We start from the raw sequence: 25,815 nt of genomic DNA on the forward strand, positions 1-25,815 counted from the left end.
TAGCCGACTGTGAGGCGTTCCGCGTATCTTTATGAACACCGAATCAGAGCGCGCGCCCAACTCAGGTGAGAATTCGACACGATATCGGAGATTCCACGCTCATGGATTCGGTTCCTGTTCCTGCAGCGACTATCATCAAGGTGCCCAGATGCTTGCTAGATGCGGTACAGTTTCTGGGTATGCGGCGTAGCTGGATTTTGGTACCGGTTCAACCGGATTAGTTCTGAAAGGGTGTATATAAGCTGTGGGTTCTCAATAGTTGATGTGACGCCAGGAAGCTTGTTACGCTGCTTCTACGTCCTTCATAACCTGCACATCAATTCTACAGCCAATCGTCGACATGCGCTTTTCTCTGAATGCCGCCCTTGCGGTAGCACTGGGCTTCGCCTCATCCTCGGATGCGCTCAAGATCCTCATGGGTAACGATGATGGATTTGGCAGTGGAAATCTGAGGGAACTGTACAAGTTGCTTGTTGATGCTGGCCATGAGGGTAAGGATTTCCATCCTCTTTGGCATGAAGTACTCAATGCTAACCCGTCATCAAGTGCTCGTCGTCGCGCCAGCGCAGCAACAATCCGGCAAGGGCAGCACCGTCATCTGGGCAGAGTCAGCAAACCTCACGATTGCATCTCAGTACGAAATCATCCCTGCAGGCGCACCAGCAGTCGGCAGAGATCCAAGTGACGAGAACATCTGGTACTACGACGGAACACCCGCGGCGTGTACGTTCGTGGCGCTCGACTATGTGCTTCCGCGTTACTACCCCGACTGGCATCAGACAGCCGATCTCTTCGTTGCCGGACCGAACTACGGCACAAACCTCGGTCCCTTCGTGATGCTCCTGAGTGGCACCGCAGGCGCAACTTTCGCTGCTGTATCGCGGTCCATCCCCGGAATCGCCACCAGCGCAAGTAACAAGGCGGTGCCTTATTTCAACGTAACAAGCGCCTCGGACCCCGCCGCGTTGGCTGCCAAGGTCTCTTTCGAGGTAGTAAACGAGTTCATCAAGAACACACCAGAAGGACAGAAAGTGCTGCCTCTGGGTTATGGCGTCAACGTTAACATTCCGGATCTTGTCAACAGCACCATGCCCCCAGTGGTCAAGACGAGGCTCACAGGCGAGGCCAACACGGACGTGGCGGTCTACAACGAGACAAGCGGCCTCTTCACGTGGGACAACGTCGATCCCTTGGCTGCTGGAATCAACGCCGCGTACAATGGCGATACAAGCCTGCCGGGCGAGACTTGGGTCGTGGCTGGCGGCGGTGTTAGTGTGAGCGTGTTCACCATGGACTTCTCAGCGCCGAGCATTGAGTACACAGAGGCGGTTTATAGCAAGGCTGAGAGCTTGTTCAGTGCTAGTTCAAGTGTGAATGAGACGGGCTACAGCAAGAGGATGATCGAGGAGCGTATGCGCAAGAGGGGAGCGATGCTCAGCGGACGTGACGGCGGAGCATGAAGCTCGCGTTCCTCTGGCCGTTGTTAAGTAATCAATAAATAACGCTGATGGCGGAAGCCATGGAGCTGGGAGCAATGCCCCACACCAACCGTTCCTGCCTCAAACACGGACCACGCTCAAACACCAACATAAGTAATCATCGCTTCTGTGCGCGCCGTTCTTTGCTGTCAAACCGCGGACGCCAAACTCCCTCTGGCAATGTAACAGGTACTGTACATGCTAAGCTTTTGCCAAGCTCATGCGCGGCGGTGCCTCAGTCGCAGGTTCTGACGTCCAAAGGGTTTCACAGCCTCGCCGTTCAGGAACGAACATTTCGCTCAGGCCTTGCAGGGTTGCGCGATCCATCGTTTGGCGACGCGCAACGTTTGTAACTTCCAGGCCGATTTCTCCTACTCGTGGGAAGATTCCACCAGGCGCTGAGTCGATGTGTTTTGGTGGTCGGCGCATAGAGCCCCACGCCCGAGATCGTGTACCAGACGGCGCCTGGAGAGGCGCTCAGGCGGAACAGCTCGGCATGAACGAAACCTCAGGATCGGAGATGCTGCTTTGGGTGTGTCTGGCCTACAACTGCGCTTCGTCGAGCAACTTGTATAAGAACGCATTGCAAACCCGCCGTCTTAAGTTTCCTACTATCATCAAGCGTTTTCAATCATCTTCGAGTACTTTAAACATATCCAGCTTGACGCTGTAGATTCCATTCTCATACCCTCTTTTTTACTACCGTAACAGCTGCGCTGTACCTACCATCACTTTTACTCTCCCGAATAATCTATACATACATATTCACCATGTACTTCCAATCTTTCGCCATCCTTTCGCTCGCTGCGTTCTCTGTCGCCGCACCTACTTCCAACAAGCGCGCAGTGGTTGCCCGCCAGGCCGGCCCAGTCCTCGCTGACACGACTTACAACGATATTTCCATCTCTGGCGGACAGGCTGGAAACGCGCAGGCAGAAGCTATGGCAGCCTTCTCGGCACTCGACTTGCAGAACCCAGGAAACATCGATCCGGCGGACCTCACTTTCCTTAATGAAGTAAACCAAGTCGCCAACGATGCGGAGAAGGAGGCTTTCAACCCAGCAGTCGAGGCTGCTACCGGCGATGAAGCCGATCAGATCCAGGTACGTGTTCTTTTACATAGACTGCGCTGCAGACCTAACACTACTGCAGGCCGGAAAGATCAAGAACAAGGTCTTGAAGCTCATGGCCACTGTTATCAAGCTTCAGGCTCAGCAAGCCCAGGGAGATGACACGGTTGCCGACAAGCTTGCGGAGGAAATGACGAAGCTCCAAAACAACATCGATCAGGACACTGCGGCTGCTGGTCAGGTTTCTATTGCTGAGCCGTTCGATGCTACCATCTCTGGCGGAGGCAACTAACGTGGAAGGGAGAACGGTTCAATTGCTGGACTGTAGATATCTGGAGTACTTACCCCCACTCCTTGAAATATTCTTCTGCGCTGCGGCAATAGACCTGGGTAGTAAATTGTTTAGCTACATGCGATTGCAATTGCAATTGCAAAAATAACATACCTTTACAGCAATTTTGTTCAGTCGCCACTCCTTTGAACTGTTCTCAACCGTTTCTCATGTCTCCTAGTGTTTGATTTTATTATTTTCAAATGACCCTAGGCACGGCGATGGCTCGCTCGTTGGTGGCGTGAGTTCTGTCGTATGGCTTGGCGGGCAACACCTGATGGCCGGGACTTGAAGAAGTGCCGAACGTGGAGCCTCGGAACGGCGTCGGCTTCGCGTCATCGCATGTTCGTCGACGTTAAATACTCTGGCCTTAACAACGGCGCACTACACCTTGATACCCATTGATGTTCGCGTAGCATTCATTCTTCGTCTCGTCATCTTTGCGCATTATTCTTCGTCCTTGCGTCATTGGCCATCTGCACACCATGTCGAAGCTATCGCCGACGCTCAAGTCGCTCATCAACGCCGCGCACTCGCGCCCAGGCCCCGTACCAGCACCACCGAGAATCCAGGCTGTATACAAACGGATAGAAGAAGAGGCTACCGAGCGCAAACTCGGGCGACCATCATGGCTGGGCATTTCTACCGCCGCGACCATGACGATGAACTCGCCGGAGTCCATGGTCGCCCTGTACAACAGCTCGACTGCATCCAGACCCGAGAGTGAAGGCGTTGCGACAGCGGAATTCATGCGCGAGATTGGGCTTAAGTGCATAGGCTTCAATGGCGTGAGCAGCCAGTCTTACAAGGGGAACAGCGTCGCGTACTAAGACACCATGTAGATCCCACGCACAATCAACATGCTCAACGCCTTCCGCGCCGAACTTCCTTCGTCGATCGCTTCCAAGCTAAACACCAAGCCTACGCGCTTCCCAGACCCCTCCAACGTTGAGCACATCAACAACCGCGGCCGCGCTCTTTGGAATGCCATCTACCGCCCATTAGAAACCAAACTCGAACACAAACTCGGCGAGGCACACCCCGATCTGCCCGTCTTCATCATCAACAGCGAATACGGCGGTCTGTTCACAGACCCTCCCCGCAAGGAAGGAGCTACCGTGGGCCGAATAACCACCAGTCTGATTGCTATCACATGCTTGAGGGCACAACAAGGAGTTGGACCACAGGTGCTCAGTCATGTCTTTGGGCTGAGGAAGGCTTGGGAAGACGGCACCTGGAAGCAAGAGCCTGAAGCGGGAGAAGAGGAGGGAATCAAGTGGCTAGTTAGTGATGAAGGATGCACATGGGTGCTGGAGAAGGTCGATGAGCTTGTTGAAGCTCTCGGCGGTGGACAGGGAAGCACATTTGCGCCCGTCAAGTCCAAGTTATAAGCTTGTGTCGAGTACATTGAGAGATGACGAGATATATTATGGACATGGCCCAGGAGATTAAGCTGTCGCGATGCCCTTGTCTTGGTCGCGCATTAACGAACGAAAGGCCTCAATACATGATACACGCTACCACATTGAAATATCCGTCGCCCGTCCGCGCGACCCGGTCGTTCGATAATCCCAAGTTGCTGGTAGAAGTCGACCGGCTAATATCTCCATGCCTTCATAGTTCAGCCGATCCGCGCTTATCTCCAAGTCCTTCCCCGCTAACCATCCCGCAAAGCTTGAATTCAGCCCCACCTTCTCCGACATGTTGGTCTAGCGCATCGTCTCATTCGAAGGCTTACGTCCGAGACCCGAGGGATACTCACGTCACTCCGCAATATTGACGGGCTGGAGACTACGATGTCGCTAACGAGTTTACCCTAGCTCACACCGGCTGGGTAAATGAGAGGTGTGTCGCGATCATTGCGTCGTCATCGACGGGAATGTATTCATGATTGTCTGGTTCTGTGTTAGGAGCTTCAATTAGCAGATGATTATGATGTATAAAAGAAGCTGCCTGAAAGGCTTTGATCAGGCGTTTATTGGCTTAGCCATTCGAACATAGCGACGATGGCGACAACATTCCTACTACCACTGCTCTATGCCAGTGAAGCGTGTGCTCAGTATGTTCCCGTGCCGTGGGCATACACACAAAATGAGCCACCCGTTAAGGTCACCGTTGACGCTACGGTTCGACATCAAACGATGATCGGAGGTGGCTGCTCAGGAGCCTTTGGTGTTGCCTGCGACCAGACAGGATCTCGAGGCCTCTCACCTTCGAACCAACAGCTCGTCAGCGACTATTTGTTCAATGAGAATCTCGGAGGTCTTTCTGTTTTGCGCAACCGCGTTGGCTCAAGCCCTACAGACGGCATCCTCGGCAGCTGTCCTACAAGCCCATCCGCACCTGCCAATTACTCAGGCTTGGGAACGAACGATTCCACCGCCGACAGTTGCCAGCTCAAGCTCACACAACAAGCTTTGACAGCTAACCCGGATCTGTTCATCTATGCAGACGCTTGGTCTGCTCCGGGTTGCTTCAAGACCGATGCCACGGACATCAACGGCGGCCTGATCTGCGGCGTGCGCGGAACCAACTGCACGCACGACTGGCGACAAGCATATGCTGACTACCTTGTGGAGTACGTCAGATTGTACGAAAAGAAGGGTATCAACGTCAACTTGATTGGTGCTTATAACGAGCCCGACTTCAATCCTGTCACGTACGCCAGCATGGATTCCGACGGATACCAGGCTGCCGACTTCCTTAAAGTTCTCTATCCTACCGTCAAGAAGTACCGCGAGGACCTGAAGGTGTCCTGTTGCGACGCTACTGGTGCTCGTCAGGAACGTAACCTACTTTACGAATTGGACCAAGCTGGTGGCGGCAAGATGTACGATGTCGCGACATGGCACAACTATCAAAGCATGCCTGAGCGACCTTTCAATACGCATGGTCAACCAAACATGGAGACCGAGTGGTCAGACGGTAGCGGTCCATTCAACACTACCTGGGATACGACAGGCCAGCTGGCTGAGGGTCTACAATGGGCCATCTATATGTAAGCCATAAACATTGCATTCCCTTTTGACACACCAAACTGACTCCACAAATAGGCACCAAGCCTTTGTATACAGCGACACATCCGGCTACCTCCACTGGTGGTGCGCACAAGACAACCCCGGAAACACCACCGGCAGCGACGCCATCCTCGTACGTCTTCGAGGTAACACCTTCGAAGTATCCCGCCGTCTCTGGGCGTTTGCCGGCTACTTCCGCTTCGCACGTCCTGGATCCGTTCGTATCGATGCTATCAGTCCTGCTGAGAACCTCAAGGTTACCGCATTTGAGAACACGAATGGCACGCTGGCTATCCCGGTTATCAATGAGGCGCACTACGCAAGACAGGTTGAGGTTAGTATTAAGGGCTGTAATTTCACGATGGGCGTTGCGAATGCTTATTTGGCGGATAACGAACATAATAATACGATGGTTCGGACGTATGGGGTTAATGGGTCAGTGTTTGTAGCTTCTGTTCCGCCGAGGAGTATGACTACTTTCTTCGTAGAGTAGGCTACGATTCTAGGTGTCTCGATCTTAGCCTAGTCCGATAACACTGTCCTCCTGCCAAACATGACAGGTCATGTCCTACAAAGTTATGACAAGATCATTTGCCTGATGTAGCGCCGAAGCAACCGTCTGGGAAAGCAATGAACACATCGTTCGACCGAACTGTGTTTGATTGTGCCCGGCAAGAGAGCTTGTATGGCGTGTGCGTAGTTTCGTCCACGCCCCGTCTCGTGAGCGAGGACGGTGGGTATAGCCCACCTGTCCCATTTGAGTATAAAGTGATCCAAAAGCGATCATGACATTGAACGCGGGAGTGAAGAGAGACGGCCACTCGTTTGCCGTGCTCCGCAAACACTGTAGGCGCCAGTCAGCGCACCTTTCATCGCTCACTGCGGGTTTTCACCGCCGCTAGGCCCTTTCTGTGTATTTGCGACAGATCGTTTGCTCGAACAATTGCTAGTGGCGCGCAAACGCAAAGCTCCATCAGCTTTCCCTTGCTCAGCTCGTCTGCTTTCTGTCTTATTCTACGCGCTGATCGACTCTGGCGTGCCGCGCAACAGCAAGGAACTACACCATACACGAAAGCTACGATGGGCGACTGTCAAAATACCAATAGCGCATGCACTGGAAACCCTCCTCCAACGATGACAACCCCAGATTTCCCTCCGCAACCTGCCCGGGAGTCTGCGCAAACTCCAAGCCAAGGATGCGCTCAATTGATCGTGCCTTTGGGCTTTGCAGCGCAGCTCCGAGCCGTACAGGAAGCGCAGCAGGAACAAGCAGAGCGTATCGCCAAATTGGAACAAGAGAACGCAGAGCTCAAGGACTTCGCGAAGAGGATTGTCGACATCGCCGACCGCGTTCAAGCATTAGAGGAGCGCGAAGCCTATCGTGCCGCAAGACGCAGGGAAGCAGTCAGTCTACTCAGTAATATGCGAACCCTGCACCAGGAAGCCGACAATGGATTCCAGCAACGCACAGTGGATATGCAACCGGATGACCTCGAGGGAATGTTGGGCGCGTATGGCATCATGTTGACCACTGCAATGAACAACCACCAGCGCATGCTTGGCCAGATGCGTGCGAACGGCCAATTTCCAGCGTACACAACGCCAGTTCCGCAGACTCGACAAGTGCTTGCACCGGTGCAGCGGCTCCACGGTTATCCGCCGGCGTACTCAGAGCCTAGATTGTGCCATGCGCACAGCTTACCTTACTGCCGAGTGTGCGGTAAGTAGACGCCCAACCGTCTCGTTGTCTCGCGGTCGAGTTCTATTCCTGAAACCATCAGGAATTCGACACATCAATACCGGCGCTCCATTCATCTACTGAAAACCGAGTTCAAGGAGCCACTCTTTTTGAGAATGAATTGGGATCACAAGTTTACCTGATGAGGGGAATGGGGAGCTTGGCGTTGGCGGAGTTTGCTTCAGTCCATTCGTCTTGTGTTGGATCCGTTCCCAGACTTGATTGTGAACCAGCGAGGTGCCGGCAGGGATGCCATACAGTATTGCGCTTCTGTTTGTTTAGCATTTTGGGCGATTAATGCTGCGATGCAGGTATTGCCGAGATCTTAATATCGGGAAGGGTATGCCGTGTCTGCGCACTTGCTTAATTCTGACTGCGTTCCAATTGTAGAATAATCATGTCATTGATCAAAGCACGAGGTCTGATATCGGGATAAGTTTATGTTTGTATATGTGAAGTAGAAGCGCGGAAGACGATAGCTGGATGCTGATGAAGCGACGATGAGGTTTGAGAGCCTCATGACGACACGCGACGCGTTCGGCTATTCCTAATCGGGATGAGCCTCGGCTTCTTAGCCTCCGCACATGACGCGACACCGAGCGCGTTTCCTCAGCGGTACTTCGTCGCTATCATCTCTGCAGCTCTCTCCGCAATGCCGTAAATGGCTGTTTGGATATGTGCCGAGATGATCATCGGAATGACGCTCGCGTCCACTACCCTGAGATTATCTACGCCGTAAACCCTCAGTTGGGGGTCGACCACACCACCGTCCTCCTTCGGCAACATCGCGCAGGTTCCTAGTGGGTGGTAGAAAGTGAAGACGTTGTTCCTGATGTACGTATCCCACTCTGCGTCTGTTTCGGTGCTCATGCCAGGATCGAACTCGGATACCCACACATCTTTGAAGGGCGCGGTCATGGCCATCTTTCGTGTGTACTTCGCGGCCTGAATCAAAGCCTCTAGATCGTACGGCGTACCAAGATACCTCGGATCGATGAGGGGCTTGTTGGTTGGATCGGATCCGTTGATGTGGACTGATCCCCTAGAAAGCGGGTGCTGTACACCAGCCAGAAGCGTTGCATACTGCTTACCGTAGCCAGCTGTGCCATTCTTGGGGTAGCCGGTTGTTCCAATATAACCGTCACTGAAGACGACCTCCAGATCTGGTGCTTCGGAGTCCGGACCAGTGAGTAGTTCAAGCTTCTTTCGGTCAACAGCATTCGACTTGTTCGCGGACTGCGTTGCCAGCTGGATGAGCTTGCTGTCGTCACCAAGAGCCTGCTTCCACTTCACGAAGCCGTAGCAGCTTCCGGCATATTGGTAGAGCGAAGTACGGCCGCGCTTCCACAGCTCCAATTCACTGGCCGCCAACGTCGTGTTATACTTTAGGATATCCACTCCGAGAATGTCGGGTTTGAGCTCATACGTCGTCTGGATGCGGAGATGATCCTGTAAGTTCTCTCCAACCCCGGGAAGATCAATGATCTGCTGGACACCGGCGTTTTCCAACACGGACTTCTGGCCTATCCCAGAAAGCTCCAAAATCTTTGGAGAAAGTAGGCTCCCAGCCGAAACAACTACCTCGCTCCTGGCTTGGATCAATGTGCCGTCCATGAGAATGACGCCAGTCGCCTTTGACCCATCCTCATCGACTTGTATCTTTTGGACGGTAGTGTTGAACATGAAAACTAGGTTGTCGCCAGCTTCTGGAAGATAGTCCACGGAATAGGAGCGCGTGTGATTGGATATGCGATAGGTAGCCGGTTGATACATGACGCCAAGATTCGTTCCATTCAACGATTCGAGGTTCTCTTGCACGCCAAGATTGGTCAACGTTGGGATACAAGCCTGAAGTTGGGGCGGCGGATTCTCAGTTAGAGCGACTTGGATCGGGCCTCCATATCCAACACCATCGACGCCGTACTGTGGGGAGCCATTCTGTCGTTGGAAGTTTTCCGCTTTCTGCATGCTTGGAAACATGTTTTGCCAGTTCCAACCTGGGTTCCCGAGCTCTTCCCAAGCATCGTATTCCTTGACAGTGGCACGGTTCCAAACAAGCAGGTTCAGGGCTGAAGTACCACCAAGGACCTTGCCGCGGTTATGGCCTATGGTCCGGTTGTTTGCCTCAGCCTGTGGCACAGTTGGAAGGCTCCAATCGTACGAGGAACCGAAGGTCGAGCCTCTCAGTCCAGGGATATAGATTCGTTGCTCCTCGCGTCCATCCGGTCCAGCTTCGATGACTAGAATACAATGGCTTGGAAGAGCATCGCTGAGTCTTGTGGCAAGTGCAAGGCCGGCTGTTCCGCCTCCAATAACGACCTAGAGAAAAGGTCAGCTCCGTCATGTATTCAATATTGCAGCCTGGAAAATACATACGAAGTCGAAGCTGCCATCGGGTACCTGACATGTCTTCGCACTCGCTGCAGGTACGACACCCAGCACGACCGCGGAGAACAAAGCTGAGATGAGCCACATCGGTGCTCAGCGTCTTGTACACAACAGAAGTCGATACGGTGGTACTCCTGCGTAGTGAACGCCTTAGACGGGAAACCTGTAGGAATAGAGAAAGCGGGAGGCCTGGTGCATAAGATTCCGAAATACTGCACGACTGTTTAGAGCAAGCCTGCATTGGCCACTGTTCAGCCAGGCCCACTTTGATCCATTATTGGCTAGCGAAGACGGCTCAGTATGCGCCTTACAGACACGGCAATGGAGCTCAGATTGATCCTTCGGAGAACCGCTGCCGTGTCACGGATATAGTCCACACAAGATGTTGAGATTGCAAGGCGTCTTATCCAGTTAGGGAAGGATTATCTGAGGGAATCTTTTTGACATTCCAATTGGCCACAGCCTCGCGTGACTACAGCCGATATGCATGCGCCTGCATATCGCTCGCATGGATACGAATCCTTTCCTGCGCCAAGGCGGGAAAACCGTTTGGTTCGATCTCCGGTAATGCTCTCCATACCAGATACCTTGCATACCCAAATCAGCAGCGTTACCGGGCTCGCCTCGCGAGCGCGATTGCTACACTCCCCGTGTTTATAGCCACGTCTTCCCATTGGCTACGACACCCTGCTGATTGACATCAAAGCACCATAACACCGCCATTGCCATGTGTCGGTCTGGTCATGCTGAGCCGTCGTGCAATAGTACAACGAGATCCGTGAGCTCTCAAACACAGATAAACCGCCGGCATTGCGGCAATGGACGGTACGAAGCGAGCCAACAAGAACGATACTTCCCAGTCGACCCCTGCAGCTGAGCGATTCTTCGGCCGCGCGGTGCGTTCGCAGCGTTGACCCAATCCTTTGAAAGCGAAGCTATTCGCCATACGAGGTTTCGCAATAGATCGGGGCGTAACTTTGGTGCAAAGTCTAAGCTCGTACTTTGTTGGTAATTCTTGCGGAAAGCACTGTGGATTATGCGTCTAAAGTTGCTGTCCAGAAGGATTCTATGCTGGTCTGGTCGTGCCACGAATAAGTTGCAAGTATCCCCATGACAGTGATTGTCTTGAATACATTTCCTTACTTGAAACTCAAGGGCCATTCCCGATGATCGCAGACAGAGGTCCGGCATTGATCACCGTCTCGGTGCTATTTACAACAATTGCCTTCTTCACCACCGTCCTACGGCTCTGGGTTCGCAGGAAGCGCCGAGCCCTCGGCTGGGATGACCACACCATCGCAGTCGCGATGATGCTCACGGTCATTGAGGCCGCAATTACCATCACAGCAGTGACGAGAGGTAAGGGAAGACCCAGTGTGTCGCTTTCCAAGGGCGACAAGGAACTCATCAACATGTACAGTTGGTACGCCCAGCTTGTTCTCTTTGCTGCTATGGCTTCGGTCAAGATCTCGGTCTGCCTGCTCATGACTCGAATCAAACACTCCAGCCAGATGAAATGGCTTGCTGGCTTCGTCATCGCCGTTCTACTTATTGCTGCCCTTGAGGTCATCATCGTCCTGTTGGCCCAATGTCAGCCTATTAGCCTTTACTGGCGTTCGGGACCAGGCACGTGCTGGCCTACGGAAGTACGAATCTACTCAATTTATGCACAAGCTGGTAAGGCCTACGAAAGCTATTTCCTGATCTGAAAGCTTACTTGACACCTAGGGATATCGATCATCACCGATCTCATATGCTCCTTGCTTCCTATCATCATTACGCGGGATATCCAATTGCCCACAAGAAGGAAGGTATCGATTTGGGTGCTGATGGCTCTCGGACTGATCTGCACGGCATGTTCTACTGTCAGGGCGAAAACACTTAATTCGAAAGCAAAGGATATTGCCTGTACGTGAAGATTCTCGCGCTGCAATAAAGCCGTACTAAATCAGTTTGACTAGATGAGTACTCTGCCGTAGCCATTTGGGCCATGACTGAGTTATGCCTTGGTATCATAGCCACTAATCTCGCGCTGTCTCGATCTGTCTATCATTATCATTTTGGAAACAAACATCCATCCCAGAACAACAGTGGACCCAGCCATGTATACTGGCGGCCTGCGGAAAGAGAAAGCAGGAGCTCAAGCATGACCAACAACGGGGCGAGTGACATACCACTCAAAACAGCGGCTGGGGTCGAAGGAATAACTGAGATCGAAATGCATGCGTCTTGAACAGATACATAATATGACTTGTTCAGACTTGCTTCATCGTGGTTTCTAGTTCGCTAGCGAATCCGACTCGAACACAGAAGCCTCAACGTCTCACGTACTACCACCAGCAGCTTGAGCAATAACCCTAGCCTCTTCTTGCGACAACCCAACAGTCTCCCCAGTTGGTCTCCTCAACCAAAGGCTCACCCTCGCATCCGTCTCACGCCGTAAATCCTCCTCTGTCCATTCGCTCAAGCGCTCAGCAAATTCACCGGCCTCCTCACCATCCCGTGGTACAGGACGTGCGCCGTGTTGATCACTCCCAGCACCGTCTTTTCGCTGTCGTTTCCGGTATGCGTCGATCAATTCAGCCGTGATCTCGCGCTTTAATCTCATCTTACTTCTTGCGAGCCCCGTCCTGATGTACTTTTGCAAGAGGTCGTTGCAAATGCCCTCATCAAAGTATGCCATGACTGTGCCTCCGATGTGCTTTGCATAGGTGCCTTCTTTAAGCTCCATTAGCTCGACTGTTAGATCCGCGTCTTGGCATACTAAGCCGATCATGAATAGGAAGAGGAGGATGAAGAGGACGAGGAAACCGGTATCAGTCCAGCGCCATGCGTTGCCGGATGCACATATGTGCTTTTCGGTGAGCCAGAGGTCGACGAGGGTTGGTGGGGCGGGTTCTGAAGATACTGACGGTGGTATGTATGACATGGCTGCTTTAAGCTGAGAAAGAGATGTGTATGTTTGCTGATGTGACTGCAATGTTTGTAAGTGTTCTTCGAAGGTCTGACACCATAGCACATACGGAGTAGGCGTCTTATGTGAACGTGGGCAGACAAAGGTAAGATGAATGCGCGGACATTCTTTGATGATCGGGACAAAGGTCTACTGAGAAAAGCGTTGTACGCACTGATCATCCCTTCTGAGGTTAGTGCAAAACATGCTTCAAATGCGTGATCGTACATGAGAACGGTAACGCCAGAATGAGAAGACGATTGGATTTGCATATAACCCAGATTAATAACATAACAAGCATACCCGCGCGGATCAAATTGACCTCTCGCATTTCCAACATGAAGCGCGATCCTCAGTTCCCACCCACACCCATAAAGAACCGTACATCTCCACCCTCGCCCGATCCTCCACTAATAAGTTGCCGACAAATCCCTCCCCGCCGATGCGACCATACTCTTGCCGGACCCAACTTCCCCTGTCTCATCCCCAGTATGGATATCGTCTACCTCCACGTCTGTCGGCGAGAGGGAGCCCAGAACGGCCTGACCAAGCCTAGGGTCTTTCCGTATTGCGCTTGTGCTTATAGCCGGCAACTTCATGTTGCGACGGCCTTGTGAATACCCTGCCGTAGGTGATGGCAGTCCGCGCTCTCCCTCAGATGAAGGCGATCCGCCACTTCCGACGAGCGATGGTGGGGCTCCGACGCTTTCGTAGCCTGCAGTGTCGAGTGCGTTGCGTAGGTCATGAGAGGGTTCGAGTGAAGAGACGCTTCTGGAATGGGTTGATGCGACGGATGGTGGAAGCTTGGATGGTCTGCTGTTTTGGTAGCCTCGATCTCTAGCACTACTATGCTCGGTGCGATCCGTACGTTTCTTGGTGGGCTTGTGGCCGCGGATGACATAGTACCACTCATCGGCGTTGAATGTGTTTCGAATCCCTTGTTTATCGTCCTTCAGATTAAGCCTTTCCTCAGCAGCTGCCATATCCTTCTCATTCAAGGAAACACCTGGGTGTTCACTTGATCGAAGGTGGCTAAGCTGTCTGTCGGAAGACCCTTCTGTACTACACTGTTGCTCTGCCAGATAGACAAAGTGTTCTTGATGTGGCCTCCAACGCGGTCCCTTCAGTGCCTGTTCTCGAACAACCTCGGTAGGACTGGGGCTTGCTCCTTGATCATCGACGGCTTTATGCGCTCCTCCGTTTAGAATCCATTCGTTGTAACGTTGTGTTACGCTCTGGAGTAGGAAGTCGACATCCTCCCTCTCAGTCTTCAGTAGACCTCTTTGCTGACGTGGCAAACCCTTGAAAAAGACGTCTGACAAATCCATGTTCACGGCAGACGTGAAGTGGCTCACAGCAGCATCCCATTCGCGCAAACCACCGCAGCCACGGCCACACCAGTATTCGGAACGTGCGAGTAGGCTGCGGCTAGATCTAGCTTCGGCAAGTTGGTATGCTTCGACAGCAAACCTATGAATCCTCTTGTAGTAGGACCGTACGATTGCCTCGGCCTCAGCCTCAGACTGTTGTGCCTGGGGTGTGCGCTCCATGGAGTTGATGATTGACTGCAAAACTACGCAACGATTGAGGTACGTTTGGCATTGGATCAGACCCATGGCTAGCCTGAATTCGTTGCTGGATTTTTCTTCAATGGGGACGCCATTCGCGATGGATTCAGGCGTGATATCCGAATGGGTTTCGTTGCTGATGTGTTGATCTCTTTCTCGAAGGGGTTGACTTAATGGCGATGCGCAGTCGAAAGATTTGTCGTGTTTGGGGGGAGTTGGGAGACTGTTGATGTATGTAGATACATCGTTAGTACGATTCGCGACGCCGTTAAGGGACTCATGGCCGAGGGCAGCGACCTCTAGGGGCTGCTGAACGTTTGCGAACATCGCGATGAGATAATCAGAAGAGCAAAGCTCCTAGTAATCTCAGGCAAATGTGTCTTGCGATGGCATAGAACTATCAACTTTCCGACTAAAGATGTTCGTGCTTTGGGGATGTCTCAAGCCGCGCCGCATTTGACATAACGTTCTCTACGATAACTCTTTGTTCAATTCCTGCAGCCTTGCGAGAAAGCGGAAAACGTCAACACAAAGAATGGCACGGCCCCTCAAGTGGTGGCTGAGCCGCCATGTCTGTGCGAACAAAGAAGCGCGGTACCAAAAGTTCATCCCCTGAACGGCGGAGTGCTGCCATGACTTCCCAGGATGACAGACCAGTGTGACATGGTAGTATTACTCGCGGTGATGTTCGTCGCTCTTTGATTTGACCCAGCGGTAGGGCAACGACATTCGTCTCGCTTTCGCGGCGGCGCGCTGCCTAAGTTGCGCACTGGTTCGACGGCGCTTGTTCTAGGAGAGGTCAGTATGCTGTAGGGTGTTGGAATCGACGCTGCATTACCTCTGTGCCCTTATCCCCCAGTTGGGCGAGCAAGCCTTCCATAGTGCGATTCTCATCAAAGCCCGACCGACGCTTGGTACAGCGCAGCAGATCCAGCTCGTCATCGTAAGACTTGCGAAACTCCCTGGCTTTAGCGGAGAGGTCGTCGTCGCAAACGGTGCTGAAGGCTTCTCGGGCTTGGTGGAGTTGACGCAGCTCATAATACAACAGACTACGCTGGTATTGTATGCGCGGCAAAAAGTTCTTAAGTTCGGAGAGACGGTCGCAGAGCTCTACGGCCTCGCTGCACGTAGCTAGCGCGTCAAGGAGCTCATCGGGGCCAGAGGCCCTTAGAATATTGCTCTTCAAGAGTAAGCCTTCGGCGCGAGCCTTGTAGCTAAGCGGGCCTTTCAGGAGTCGCTCAACCTCGACCAGGGCAGTGCCGTAGTTACGCTGAGCGGTACACTCTTGTGCGCGCTTGAACAAGGGGTGGGTGCAATATTCGGAGGGCCGTCGCAAGTGAGTTGGCTCGATCTCTTTCGGTAAGCATACAGTAGCGGTACCAAAAGTGAAATTGACGTGAAGGTCCTCAGTACCGTCAAAGGTCGCAGGACGGTGGTTCTCGCGCTCGCCAGAGAGTGTCTGGAAACGTTGTTGTTGAGCTCGCTCGTTTTCCAACTCGGCTTGCGTAGCAAAGCACACGTTTTGCAGCTCGTGTAGGTGGGATGTCTGAGCTTCGAAGGCCGCTTTGTATTGGAGCGCTACAGCCTGCCAGGTATCGCGGTCGACCTTGAGGTCATGGACGATGCGTTCGATTTCGGAGATTTGTTCCATGCTGATCGGCGGCATCGTAGTAATGCACGAATCAATATGTTTGTGGTGGTGTCCAAGATGACGGGGTGGATGTGAGTATTGGCTCGGCCACAGACGAGTAGGTGCCTGGGTGATGTTTAGAGCAGGCGCAACCTACGAAGAGCAGGCGCGGTGGATGGGTCCTGGCCACACCTTCTGTCCACGCATTCCAAGTTGCACCAGGCTTCGTCAGATGTTGAAGCCGCCATGCCTCGATGCTTCGACGAACCTCCACAAGCCAGCTTCTTGGGCTGCCTGTTTTACTGAGGCTACTTCATCCAAGTCTACAGCGCGATTAATCTCACTATATCGCACGTCTTTCTTAGTCGAGGGTGAGGCTTCAACACCGCCTGTCTCAACAACGCCCTGGCTTGCACGGCCGCGTCGTTCCTTGCCCACATGAGCTCTTGGGAAATACTGCTCCATAATGTGCACCATGATGTCTTTGCTCACGTTCTCGGCAAGCCACTTTACGATCTCTCGTCCTTCGTCCTCCATGCCGGGCATCACCAGGTGTCGCACCAGCACTCCCTTCTTTGCGATGCCGTCAGGAGTGAAGCAGAGGTCACCCACTTGTTCGTGCATGGCCTTGATGCTCTCCATAGCCACCTTTGTGTATCCATCTGCTTTGAGTAAGCGACGGCTCGTCGCGTCACGCCACACCTTGAAGTCGGGGAGATAAATGTCCACCAGTCCATCCATCAAGTGTATGCTCTCGAGCGAGTCGAATGACGACGTGTTGTAAATGATGGGTATGTGGAGACCGAGATCGCGCGCATGCAGAATCGATAGGCAGACCTGGGGTACGACATGTTCGGGTGTCACGAGGTTGATGTTGTGGACGCGGCCCACGTCCTGCAGCTTCATGAACCACTCGGCGAGTTGCTCTGGTGTCAGGTCGAACCCGTTGCGCTGGTGGGCTATATCGTGGTTCTGGACACGGCGTTAGTGCGTATGCTACGACGAAGGACAGGGCAGCATACCTGGCAGAACACGCATCTCAGGTTGCACCCAGAGAAGAAGACGGACCCGCTACCGTTGTGTCCCTGGAAACAGGGCTCCTCTGGTCGGTGTCAGCACGAGCACGCCCGGGAATTGACGGTCTTGACCCACCACCAAAGTGAGGAGCGATAGTGTTGACTTTGACAGTCTCGGCTCCTATCAGACACGTGCCTGTCGTCTCGTAACGGTTGACACCGCACAATCGGGGGCAGAGATTGCATTCGCGCAGATGAGCATACGCCAGAGATCGCTTCTTGGCGGCTTCCACTGAGGAGAGCAGCTGATAGCGTGGTATGTAGTCATCCAGTAGGTAAGGCGGCGCAAGGTAGAGGTTTCGTCGGAATGGTACGCCTCGCGCGCGGAACGAGAGGCGTCCAGCGACACCGAGCTTCAAGGCGGGTCGCGTTCGCCAGCAGAAAGCCATCCTAGGAGGCCCGAAGAGGACATCGAGTTGGTAAGACAACGACGCGTAGGGCCAACGTGTGGTGCGATGCTGAAGTTGAGCTGCTGCTGCCACAGCGATGACGACAGCCCCACTTGCCGAGGCTCTAAAGCCGCGCTATCCCTAGATTGTCCCATCCCCAAGTACTTTGAAGAGCATCATGAGGCTTCCAGGAGCTATTCTCTGTCTCTGAACACTCTCACCATCGACCCCGCCTTTGTCCCACGTTGTCGTACTACCACATTTCACGCGTTTAGAGTACTTCATCTTTGCAATAGCTCCGCGCCGAAAGCCTAGTCTGCGAAAGGCTGTAGGCTGTTACACCACCAATGCTAGGCCGGTGGTTTGCTCTGGCACTATATCCAGGAACAATCAAATGGATTTCAGACGAACCTACCAGCTGGAACAATATCTTGGTCTCGTGATACCTTCCCCGCCCGGAGCCTGGGAACACCGACAATAATTGACCACACGAATGCAATACTCTGGTATGATCTATTCAAACCACAAGCCAATACACTTCGAGCAACACCGTGCGCCGTGACAGAGCGGTGTGAACGGACTAAAGAGCTGCATTACCATCATTCACGCCCACATCACGCGCTTCTTCGTCATCTTTGTCCTCTATTACTACCAGAATGCGGGTTCAGGTAGGACAGCTTAATATGATAGTTCAGAGAAGTTGAGTTGCGAGGATACAGATCTGCATAGCTATCCCAACATGGCGCTTGCCGGACCTAGTCGCTGGCAGCCTTCAAGTGCTAATGGACGTCTTCACCGTTAGCAGAAACAAGCTTGGGCATCTGGAGAAGCAGAGAAATCCGCCCAAGACAGCATCTTTAGCAACCCACCAAATGCGATCGATCAATTGCTGTAGCTACCCGTCTGGTGCCCCGACAATGCCCACATCTCGGTCGCCAATACCAGCCTGCCATGCCGACACGCGAATGACAGCTTCGTCGTACTTTGTACTGTTTCCAAAAAGTGGACTCATCGCTGCCTTGTTGAGCAAAACCACCACGTAATCGTGCTACTTGGTCTTGGAGTCGCTCTTGCCTTCTTGGGTGGATTTTTATTGGTACTGCTCGGTGTGCTGCAGACCGCGACTTCCCCAGGCACAGCCAATGCGACTTCCTAGCTGCTGGTAGGCAGTCACTTGCCTCGCACAAGAAAGTCTGCAAGGACGGCACAGCCGTCATCTTAGCTTGTTAGTTAGCATCACCCAAGCGTCCCACTTCACTACCGCTGCACTTCTTCCTCACGTATAAGAGCATCACTGAAGTATCACTACTTCAGCATCGACAGCTTCAGCTTCCACACATCAGCATCTTCCACCCAATCATCGACCCCTCAAACATCAAAATGCGCATCTTCGCTCTCCTCCCCGTCCTCTTCGGCCTCCCAGCCTTTACTGACCTGGTCGAAACCAAGTTCCCGACATTGCTTCTGCCCATGAAAAGCTCCCAGCCGGACACCGCTTTCTATACCCAGGATGACGCAACCGTCAGCCGCAATGTAGGTGTTTACAAGACCCACATCATGAGCCTGCCAGCTACTAACCCGTCGGTCAGAACAAGACAGACACCGAACAATGGACAGCAATCAACTTCGACGTCCCCCAGATTGACAATGTCAAGATCTGCCGCCTGCGATTCCTCATCAATGTCGACCCCTTCAAAAACGCCCCACTTACCCTCAAGGGCGACGCTCCAATGGCTATCAGCATCTCTCGCATCGAAGCCAAGCTGGTCAACGGCCGTAGTACCTGGAACAATAAGCCCGCCATCACTGAACACTACGATGCCTACACTCTGACGGCGAACGGCGCATCCGAGGTAGTCAGCAAATGGTTCGAGTGTCCCATGAAGAAGGCCGCACAATTCGTCATTCATCCGGCTAGCAAGAGAGACTTGGAGCTCTACTGGTTCGAGCTGAACTACGGTGCCGACGATGGAGGCCCACACGGAGTTGTGCTGGAAATGCACTCTTAGGTGTGCAGGCTTCAGATCACATCAGGGTGAGTGAAGACAGATACGGTGGGCAGGAGAATGAGTGGATGAGTTATCAATGGTGGAATTGTCTCTAGAGATCCTACTATTATCCTGAAAGCAGCACAATAAACGCGTTTCCCATACCACACTCCACATATCCACCACGTCATCCATCATCCCTCGCCAATGCATCGGCTATCCTCTCCCAAGCCCTCTCCATCAACCCCGCTCTTTTTGTGCTTTGCATGACACCAGTTCCATCGATCACTACAGTTGCTGTAGATTTCAGATCGGTGAACGGTGTAATCTGATGCGTCAGATCCGTCAGGTCGACTACTTCATTGCCTTGTTCGTCGAGTCTTTTGATGACCACGATGCCGGGTGGGTAGCGACACGAATGCGCGGGCATCAAGTTTTGTAGTTCGATGACACTGTCGGTTCGTCGTGTGTATGAGTTTAACGAATCCAGTCGGCTGTATCGCTCAGTCGAGTTTGGCTTATGGGTTTTGTAAGGCGTGCCGTGTTCGACATGGGTGCTGTTCAAGGTGGTTGCGATAGTGGATGGCGTGAGTGTTGAACACATGTGTGACGACTTCGAATAATGCTGAGGTGTTTGAGTCGCTTGATCAGCGTAAATGTGTCCTCGTGTCGCTCTTCCTCCCTGTTGTGATGACTTGTGTGCGTTGCAAAAGTGGCTGGGCACTTCACTGCGAGCGGACACTTCGTCGCCGCTAGATGATACAACAGCACCGTCGCTACCAGACTTTTCTTCTTCGCTGAAACCATGGTAAATAGATCCATGACTGCCGTGAGAGTGCTGATACGGCGAGCCCATACCCAAGTAATTGGTCCCTGGAACGCGAAAACAGCAACACACAAAAGTCGAGCGCGAATCCAAAATGCAAACAGGAACCAGAGGGGCTCTCCGGTTCATGACCAATATATCCCTCAAAGACGGCATTCACTAATTCCGTTTCAATCGCGTTATGGTTGGAGAGAAATACCGCACGCTAAGCCCGAATGGTTGTACCTCGAGGAACAAATAAGGCGTCGCAGTATGTGGCGTTCGGGCATGAACGACGCTTCAAGCGTGGGATACGAACGGAATTGGAGCGAGCCTAACAGAAAATGTATGGTATCGAGTATTCGCCGTATGCCGGAGCACTCTGCTCTGGCTTCTTCGCTTGCTTAGCGGTATCCGGCTCCTTTCGGAGGCAGTGCGATGTCTTCTTTGCCAGCTTCTTGAGGCGTTTCCACATTGCTTGATCAAGGCAGCCGCGCGTGGTGCTTGTTTCACCTGCTTCACCGGCGACTCTGTCTTCGATGCGCTTGATGTATGCGTTGTCGCTTTGTTTGGTGGGTGTTTGGCAAGAAGAGCGGTTAGAGGTGCCTGCAGGTCCTTGAAGTCCAGTTGAGATGTCGTTTTGAGTTTTGGTTGAAAGTGTGTAGGCGTGGCTTTCGGTGGGAAGATGTTGTGTGAAATACTTCATGATGGTCGGTATGGCGGTGGTGATTTCTGTGGCTGAATCTCTTTAGTATGGTTATTCGGGTTGGGAAGTATGAAAGATCTCTATAAGGAAAGAGAGACCGGTTTATATAGTTGGACTTGATGAAGTGCTGGACGAAGTTCATGTTGCGGAAGCGAGGTGTGGACCATGGTTGCTGAACATACCCAACAACGCCGCGTACCAATGAACTGATACTGTGGACCAGAAAAAGTAATATCATTCATTTCCATCCACCAGAACTTCGGATTACAGTATCACTTGTTCCTGTTGTGATTCGCATCTTCCTCCCTTATCGTGATTGGTGCGATCTCGCCGAAGAATGGGAACTAACCCCAATCTGGAAATATTTGCTAGCGTCTGTAGATGCGACTAGCATTTGTAATACTCAAGATGCGCAGGAGAACTTCGAGAGAGTATAAGTAGGGTACGGACTGCAGAATTGCATTGAGCGGAACAGTCGTTCCTATCCTCTGATCTTCCCTAACAACCTTTTACGTTCAGTTAAAAGCCAAGTCTTGTCATCAGCTCACCATGTCTACACACTCCGCCGTTGCAACAGTGGCTAAGAAGGTGCCTCTTGAGATCATCCAAGTTCCCACTACAACTCCGGAAGCGCAGCAGGTTCGCCTTCGTGTTGAGTGGACTGCCTCCACACCCCTCGATCTACATCAAAACGACGGAGCCTTACTCGTAAAGCACCCTCAGGTCCTTGGTGACAGTGTCGCTGGTACCGTGGTCGAAGCAGGATCGGAAACCAAGCGACTGAGGGTTGGAGATAAAGTGTTCGGCTTTACCTGGAAGACCCAAGCTCAAAAGGCCTATCAGGAATTCTGCACTACAGACGAATGGCTTCTGGCCAAGGTAAGCCACACCCCATCTTGTCGATTTGTCAGGAGAATGCTAAAATGTTGTAGCTACCCGAAGGCTTCACTCCAATGGAGGCTGTAACGCTTCCTAATAACTTCGTAACAGTGTTCCACTCTCTTACGACAGATCTGGGCCTCGAAACACCCTGGCCAAAACCCGACAACTATGTGCCTGACGATGCCAGCTCTGCGATATTGGTCTGGGGTGGCTCCTCGTCCGTGGGTCAATTCGCGATCCAAATTCTACGGTACTACGGTTACACGAACATCTTGGCGACAGCGTCTCAGAAACACCACGAGAAGCTACGCATCCTCGGCGCGCACAAGGTGTTCGAGTACAACAATCCAGATGTCGTCGAGTCTATTTTGAAGTCTGGTGGTGACCGCGGAGTTCCACTGATCTATGACTGCATCGGCAGCCTGAAGGGTAGCATCGGACCGATCGCCAAGCTCGCGAAGAAGGGTGCCAAAGTCGCCATACTCCTACCCGTGGTTGTTCGCGACTCGACCGACACCGAGGATCCAGAGTATGAGATGGATGTGGGCAAAGTGGCTGAGTGGAATTACGGGGTCGATGTGAGAGGCGTGCGAACACATTTCTACCAAGACGTGAGCCATCCTGGTTTCTTGTCAGAGCAACGCGGCTAACACTCCCCAGAATGAGTTCTTCAAACACCATCTTCAGCCCGAAATCATGCCCACTTTGTTGAAGGATGGGGTCGTGACGCCGCAAAAGCAAAGGATCGTTGAGGGCGCGACGCTGCTGGAGAGGGCGCAGAAGGCGATGGACATGCTGAGACGCAAAGAAGCGAGTATGGAGCGTCTTGTCTGGCGTGTCAGCGACGCATACTTAGTACAGTAATGGACCGTTGCCATATCCGTTGTGAACCTGCATATCCAGTGATGAAGGTGAAGAGACAGCGGAATGGTTAACGCGCAACCTTGGAAGCGCTGGACCAAAACGAGCCGCTAGCGCGCCTTGGACATTCAACTGCGCCCGGGCATCTCAGCCCCGAACACCAGGCACGAAAACATGAACGAGTAAACAATCATCAATGCGCATCGCAACCAGCTACTCTGGGCTGTGTCTTTCACGCTGCATGTTCTTCATTCCACGTTGATCGTATGCCTCGACATCGCTGTGACCACCAGTCGTTGTCCAGGTCTGTACAAGTATATGCGGAAGCTAATCGAACCCGCACGATGATCGCTACACTATACACATTCGGACGGAAGCTGAGGGTATACTCGAAGATCCAAGGCTATAATGAGTATGGCTAAGCTTTCTCGGCAACGGTGTCCCACACGTCTTTGGAAATTCTACGAGAAGACAAGAATATCAACCAGTAAATGGCAAAGGCCGTAACCTGGATGGCGAGGAGTAGCACTTGGCCGACCGCGTGTGAGACGTTCGCATTGGCAGCTACTCTGTATCAAACACTAGATCAAGCGACCTTCTTTGCGGCATCCGGTCCATCCGTAGCAGTACTCTTACACAGCCATACTGTGCGATAAACGCCATTCCAAAGTAATGTGGTGCCGTTTAATCACCGCAAAGTAATTCGATCTCCGGCGCCGCGAAAAAGCAAGAAGGATGCATGAAAATGACCCAGATCCGCTATGCAATACATGCGAGCACTTCGCATCGACCAGACACACACAGCACTGACACCTGGGCCGGACACCGATCTCCACTCACTGAGCTTTTCATAACCTCGGAGATAAACTCGTGGTGTTGAAGAAGGATCGAGGCGACTCAGCATCATCGCACGCGAGATTGAGCGGCTCCACCAATTTCCGAAGGCTAGCGCACACCGAAGCCGCCTTCCGATCAAGCCACTGCCACCGGTTCAGTCCGATTTCATCCAACGCAGGACAAAAACTGTTCGAACTCTTCATATGGCGTTCAATGCATCGCAAAAAAGGTAGCGCGCGGTATCGATACACATGACGCAGTTGAAGATCCTGCAATATGGCCGACCAGGTCGGTGGGGAGCGCCATAATCGCATGCATTAAGCCTCGGAGCACCTGAAACCCACCGTACGCTCGCGACCGTTTCAACCCAGGATCATGGGCGCTTCTACCAGGTAGGACGGTTCGTCTATACTGCCGTCTAGGGTTAGCCACTTACGGGAACCGGTTGGTTTCCTGTCAACAGGCATGGTGGCCGCTGTCGCGGGAACATGTTTGCTTGGCCTGCAGTATCGAACGGCACCCTGCGATCTTAGTCACGACATGGCTTCCTGTGACTGGTGGATGAACCGGTTCAAGCATGACAAGAGGACCCACGCCACGTCTGACATCTCAGGAACAGGCAGGGCGTGGGAGTCGTTTGAATTGGGGGCACAGTAAGCGCTGTTCGAGGCTGCAATCCATCGGTCACTTGTTTCGCATGTTTAATGACACGGCCCACAGATTGAGTGGTGAACAGGAATAGTGCCATGCCGCCGTATCGTATATAGATATCTTGGTACTCTTGGGTTTCCTCCATCAAACAACAGTTTCTTCACTTCCAACCACAGCTTCCTTGTGCATCTTAGGTCCGAGACCTCACGTTTTTTTCAACACCACATTCATTCATCACACTCGTTCACGAAGCTAGTCTTCCGTCGATCAATACAGCAACTCTCGCTCTTCTCAAACAACCCAACAACAATCACAATGAAGTCCTACACTGTCGCCGCCGCCATTGCCGGCTTTGCCTCTTCCGTCGCCGCCCACGGCTTCATCAGCGAGCCCGCTCCTCGTATGCCCGGTGATGGCCTCAAGGCTGCCTGTGGTGACCAGTTCTACAACACCCAGTCGTCTGACCACTATGGCAATGTCCAGGGTGCTCTCCAGAACCTCGGACAGGGTGACCACCCCGACTGCCGCCCGTGGCAGTGCAAGGGTGTGCCATTCACCGATGCTGGCGAGATCTTCGAGTACACCGCCGGACAGGTCATCCCCATGAAGGTTGAGATCCGTGCTCCTCACGACGGTGTTGCCAACGTTTCCATCGTCAACATCGCTACCGACAAGGTTATCGGCGAGCCTCTCATCAGCTGGGACGAATACGCCCTGACCTCCTCTCCCATGTCTGCTCACCCTGACTGGACCTCGTTCGACATCACTATGCCCGATGTCAGCAAGGAGTGCGCCAACAAGGGTGACTGTGTCATTCAGTGGTTCTGGGACGCCCCCAAGATCGACCAGACCTACGAGTCCTGCATTGACTTCACCATGGGTGGTGGCTCAGGCTCCGGCAACGCCTCTTCCCCCGCGCCTTCAGCTTCCCCCAAGCCCAGCGCTCCTGCCGCATCCGCCCCGGCTGCCAGCTCTGCCGCTCCCTCCAGCACCGTCCCTGAGGCCACTGCCACCCCCACTCCTACCGCCGCTGAGGAGGCCGCTACCCCTGTCGCCACCGGTGGTTCCGACTCTGGCTCCGACTCCAGCCTCCCCGAGTCCTTCACCATGGACACCTTCATCACCTGGCTCCGCGCCAACGCTGGCACCGGTGTCGCTGACAAGGTCCGCCGCATGGTAGCTGCCCAGCGCGCCCACCCCCGTGCTTTCCGCGTCTAAATCGCTTAGACAAATGCTTGGTACGATAGGTACGACATACAAAACTTCTTGTGTAGAGAGGGGGAGATGGCTAGAGTTACTGTTCGATTCTGTTGTAAATATACAATTCAATGATGCACATATTTGCTCGCCTTGCGCGGCGCTAAAAACCTTGTCGAAACGTGTTTCTTGTGATGTTTCTGCTCTCTACTTCATCTCTTATTCAACTTTAAGATTTGTTAGTATCGGT

The 25,815-nt window shown here is 52.9% G+C and overlaps 14 protein-coding genes across 14 annotated transcripts; 8 read left to right on the forward strand and 6 right to left on the reverse strand.

Moving 5' to 3' along the window:
* Positions 1 to 340: 340 nt before the first annotated feature.
* J4E90_008740 (uncharacterized protein) lies at positions 341 to 1,460 on the forward strand (the record flags this gene model as incomplete). The annotated part of the gene is made up of 2 exons (XM_051438262.1): positions 341 to 491; positions 547 to 1,460. 2 exons carry the CDS (start codon positions 341 to 343, stop codon positions 1,458 to 1,460), a joined length of 1,065 nt encoding a protein of 354 aa, XP_051287572.1.
* A 788-nt stretch (positions 1,461 to 2,248) lies between these two features.
* On the forward strand, positions 2,249 to 2,840 carry J4E90_008741 (uncharacterized protein; the record flags this gene model as incomplete). The annotated part of the gene is made up of 2 exons (XM_051438263.1): positions 2,249 to 2,581; positions 2,631 to 2,840. 2 exons carry the CDS (start codon positions 2,249 to 2,251, stop codon positions 2,838 to 2,840), a joined length of 543 nt encoding a protein of 180 aa, XP_051287573.1.
* Positions 2,841 to 3,364: 524 nt separating this feature from the next.
* ALG3_2 (dolichyl-P-Man:Man(5)GlcNAc(2)-PP-dolichol alpha-1,3-mannosyltransferase) lies at positions 3,365 to 4,270 on the forward strand (the record flags this gene model as incomplete). Its single annotated transcript, XM_051438264.1, has 2 exons — positions 3,365 to 3,667; positions 3,722 to 4,270. 2 exons carry the CDS (start codon positions 3,365 to 3,367, stop codon positions 4,268 to 4,270), a joined length of 852 nt encoding a protein of 283 aa, XP_051287574.1.
* Positions 4,271 to 4,885: 615 nt separating this feature from the next.
* On the forward strand, positions 4,886 to 6,389 carry J4E90_008743 (uncharacterized protein; the record flags this gene model as incomplete). The annotated part of the gene is made up of 2 exons (XM_051438265.1): positions 4,886 to 5,877; positions 5,933 to 6,389. 2 exons carry the CDS (start codon positions 4,886 to 4,888, stop codon positions 6,387 to 6,389), a joined length of 1,449 nt encoding a protein of 482 aa, XP_051287575.1.
* Positions 6,390 to 7,030: 641 nt separating this feature from the next.
* Positions 7,031 to 7,624, forward strand: J4E90_008744 (uncharacterized protein; the record flags this gene model as incomplete). Its single annotated transcript, XM_051438266.1, has 1 exon — positions 7,031 to 7,624. The coding sequence occupies one exon, from the start codon at positions 7,031 to 7,033 to the stop codon at positions 7,622 to 7,624; it is 594 nt and encodes a 197-aa protein (XP_051287576.1).
* Positions 7,625 to 8,243: 619 nt separating this feature from the next.
* Positions 8,244 to 10,109, reverse strand: J4E90_008745 (uncharacterized protein; the record flags this gene model as incomplete). Its single annotated transcript, XM_051438267.1, has 2 exons — positions 8,244 to 9,953; positions 10,011 to 10,109. The coding sequence occupies 2 exons, from the start codon at positions 10,107 to 10,109 to the stop codon at positions 8,244 to 8,246; spliced, it is 1,809 nt and encodes a 602-aa protein (XP_051287577.1).
* A 2,236-nt stretch (positions 10,110 to 12,345) lies between these two features.
* J4E90_008746 (uncharacterized protein) lies at positions 12,346 to 12,951 on the reverse strand (the record flags this gene model as incomplete). The annotated part of the gene is made up of 1 exon (XM_051438268.1): positions 12,346 to 12,951. The coding sequence occupies one exon, from the start codon at positions 12,949 to 12,951 to the stop codon at positions 12,346 to 12,348; it is 606 nt and encodes a 201-aa protein (XP_051287578.1).
* Positions 12,952 to 13,385: 434 nt separating this feature from the next.
* J4E90_008747 (uncharacterized protein) lies at positions 13,386 to 14,525 on the reverse strand (the record flags this gene model as incomplete). The annotated part of the gene is made up of 1 exon (XM_051438269.1): positions 13,386 to 14,525. The coding sequence occupies one exon, from the start codon at positions 14,523 to 14,525 to the stop codon at positions 13,386 to 13,388; it is 1,140 nt and encodes a 379-aa protein (XP_051287579.1).
* A 690-nt stretch (positions 14,526 to 15,215) lies between these two features.
* J4E90_008748 (uncharacterized protein) lies at positions 15,216 to 16,194 on the reverse strand (the record flags this gene model as incomplete). The annotated part of the gene is made up of 2 exons (XM_051438270.1): positions 15,216 to 15,332; positions 15,382 to 16,194. The coding sequence occupies 2 exons, from the start codon at positions 16,192 to 16,194 to the stop codon at positions 15,216 to 15,218; spliced, it is 930 nt and encodes a 309-aa protein (XP_051287580.1).
* A 207-nt stretch (positions 16,195 to 16,401) lies between these two features.
* Positions 16,402 to 17,638, reverse strand: J4E90_008749 (uncharacterized protein; the record flags this gene model as incomplete). The annotated part of the gene is made up of 3 exons (XM_051438271.1): positions 16,402 to 17,145; positions 17,196 to 17,275; positions 17,326 to 17,638. 3 exons carry the CDS (start codon positions 17,636 to 17,638, stop codon positions 16,402 to 16,404), a joined length of 1,137 nt encoding a protein of 378 aa, XP_051287581.1.
* Positions 17,639 to 19,018: 1,380 nt separating this feature from the next.
* J4E90_008750 (uncharacterized protein) lies at positions 19,019 to 19,647 on the forward strand (the record flags this gene model as incomplete). The annotated part of the gene is made up of 2 exons (XM_051438272.1): positions 19,019 to 19,171; positions 19,228 to 19,647. The coding sequence occupies 2 exons, from the start codon at positions 19,019 to 19,021 to the stop codon at positions 19,645 to 19,647; spliced, it is 573 nt and encodes a 190-aa protein (XP_051287582.1).
* A 1,118-nt stretch (positions 19,648 to 20,765) lies between these two features.
* Positions 20,766 to 21,137, reverse strand: J4E90_008751 (uncharacterized protein; the record flags this gene model as incomplete). The annotated part of the gene is made up of 1 exon (XM_051438273.1): positions 20,766 to 21,137. One exon carries the CDS (start codon positions 21,135 to 21,137, stop codon positions 20,766 to 20,768), a length of 372 nt encoding a protein of 123 aa, XP_051287583.1.
* Positions 21,138 to 21,686: 549 nt separating this feature from the next.
* On the forward strand, positions 21,687 to 22,883 carry J4E90_008752 (uncharacterized protein; the record flags this gene model as incomplete). The annotated part of the gene is made up of 3 exons (XM_051438274.1): positions 21,687 to 22,016; positions 22,070 to 22,630; positions 22,680 to 22,883. The coding sequence occupies 3 exons, from the start codon at positions 21,687 to 21,689 to the stop codon at positions 22,881 to 22,883; spliced, it is 1,095 nt and encodes a 364-aa protein (XP_051287584.1).
* Positions 22,884 to 24,683: 1,800 nt separating this feature from the next.
* On the forward strand, positions 24,684 to 25,586 carry J4E90_008753 (uncharacterized protein; the record flags this gene model as incomplete). The annotated part of the gene is made up of 1 exon (XM_051438275.1): positions 24,684 to 25,586. One exon carries the CDS (start codon positions 24,684 to 24,686, stop codon positions 25,584 to 25,586), a length of 903 nt encoding a protein of 300 aa, XP_051287585.1.
* Between the last annotated feature and the right edge of the window lie 229 nt (positions 25,587 to 25,815).

The sequence above is a fragment of the Alternaria incomplexa genome, assembly GCF_024043165.1.
Source record: "Alternaria incomplexa strain BMP 0042 chromosome Unknown scaffold_14, whole genome shotgun sequence".
In the NCBI taxonomy this organism is placed as follows: Eukaryota; Fungi; Ascomycota; class Dothideomycetes; order Pleosporales; family Pleosporaceae; genus Alternaria; species Alternaria incomplexa.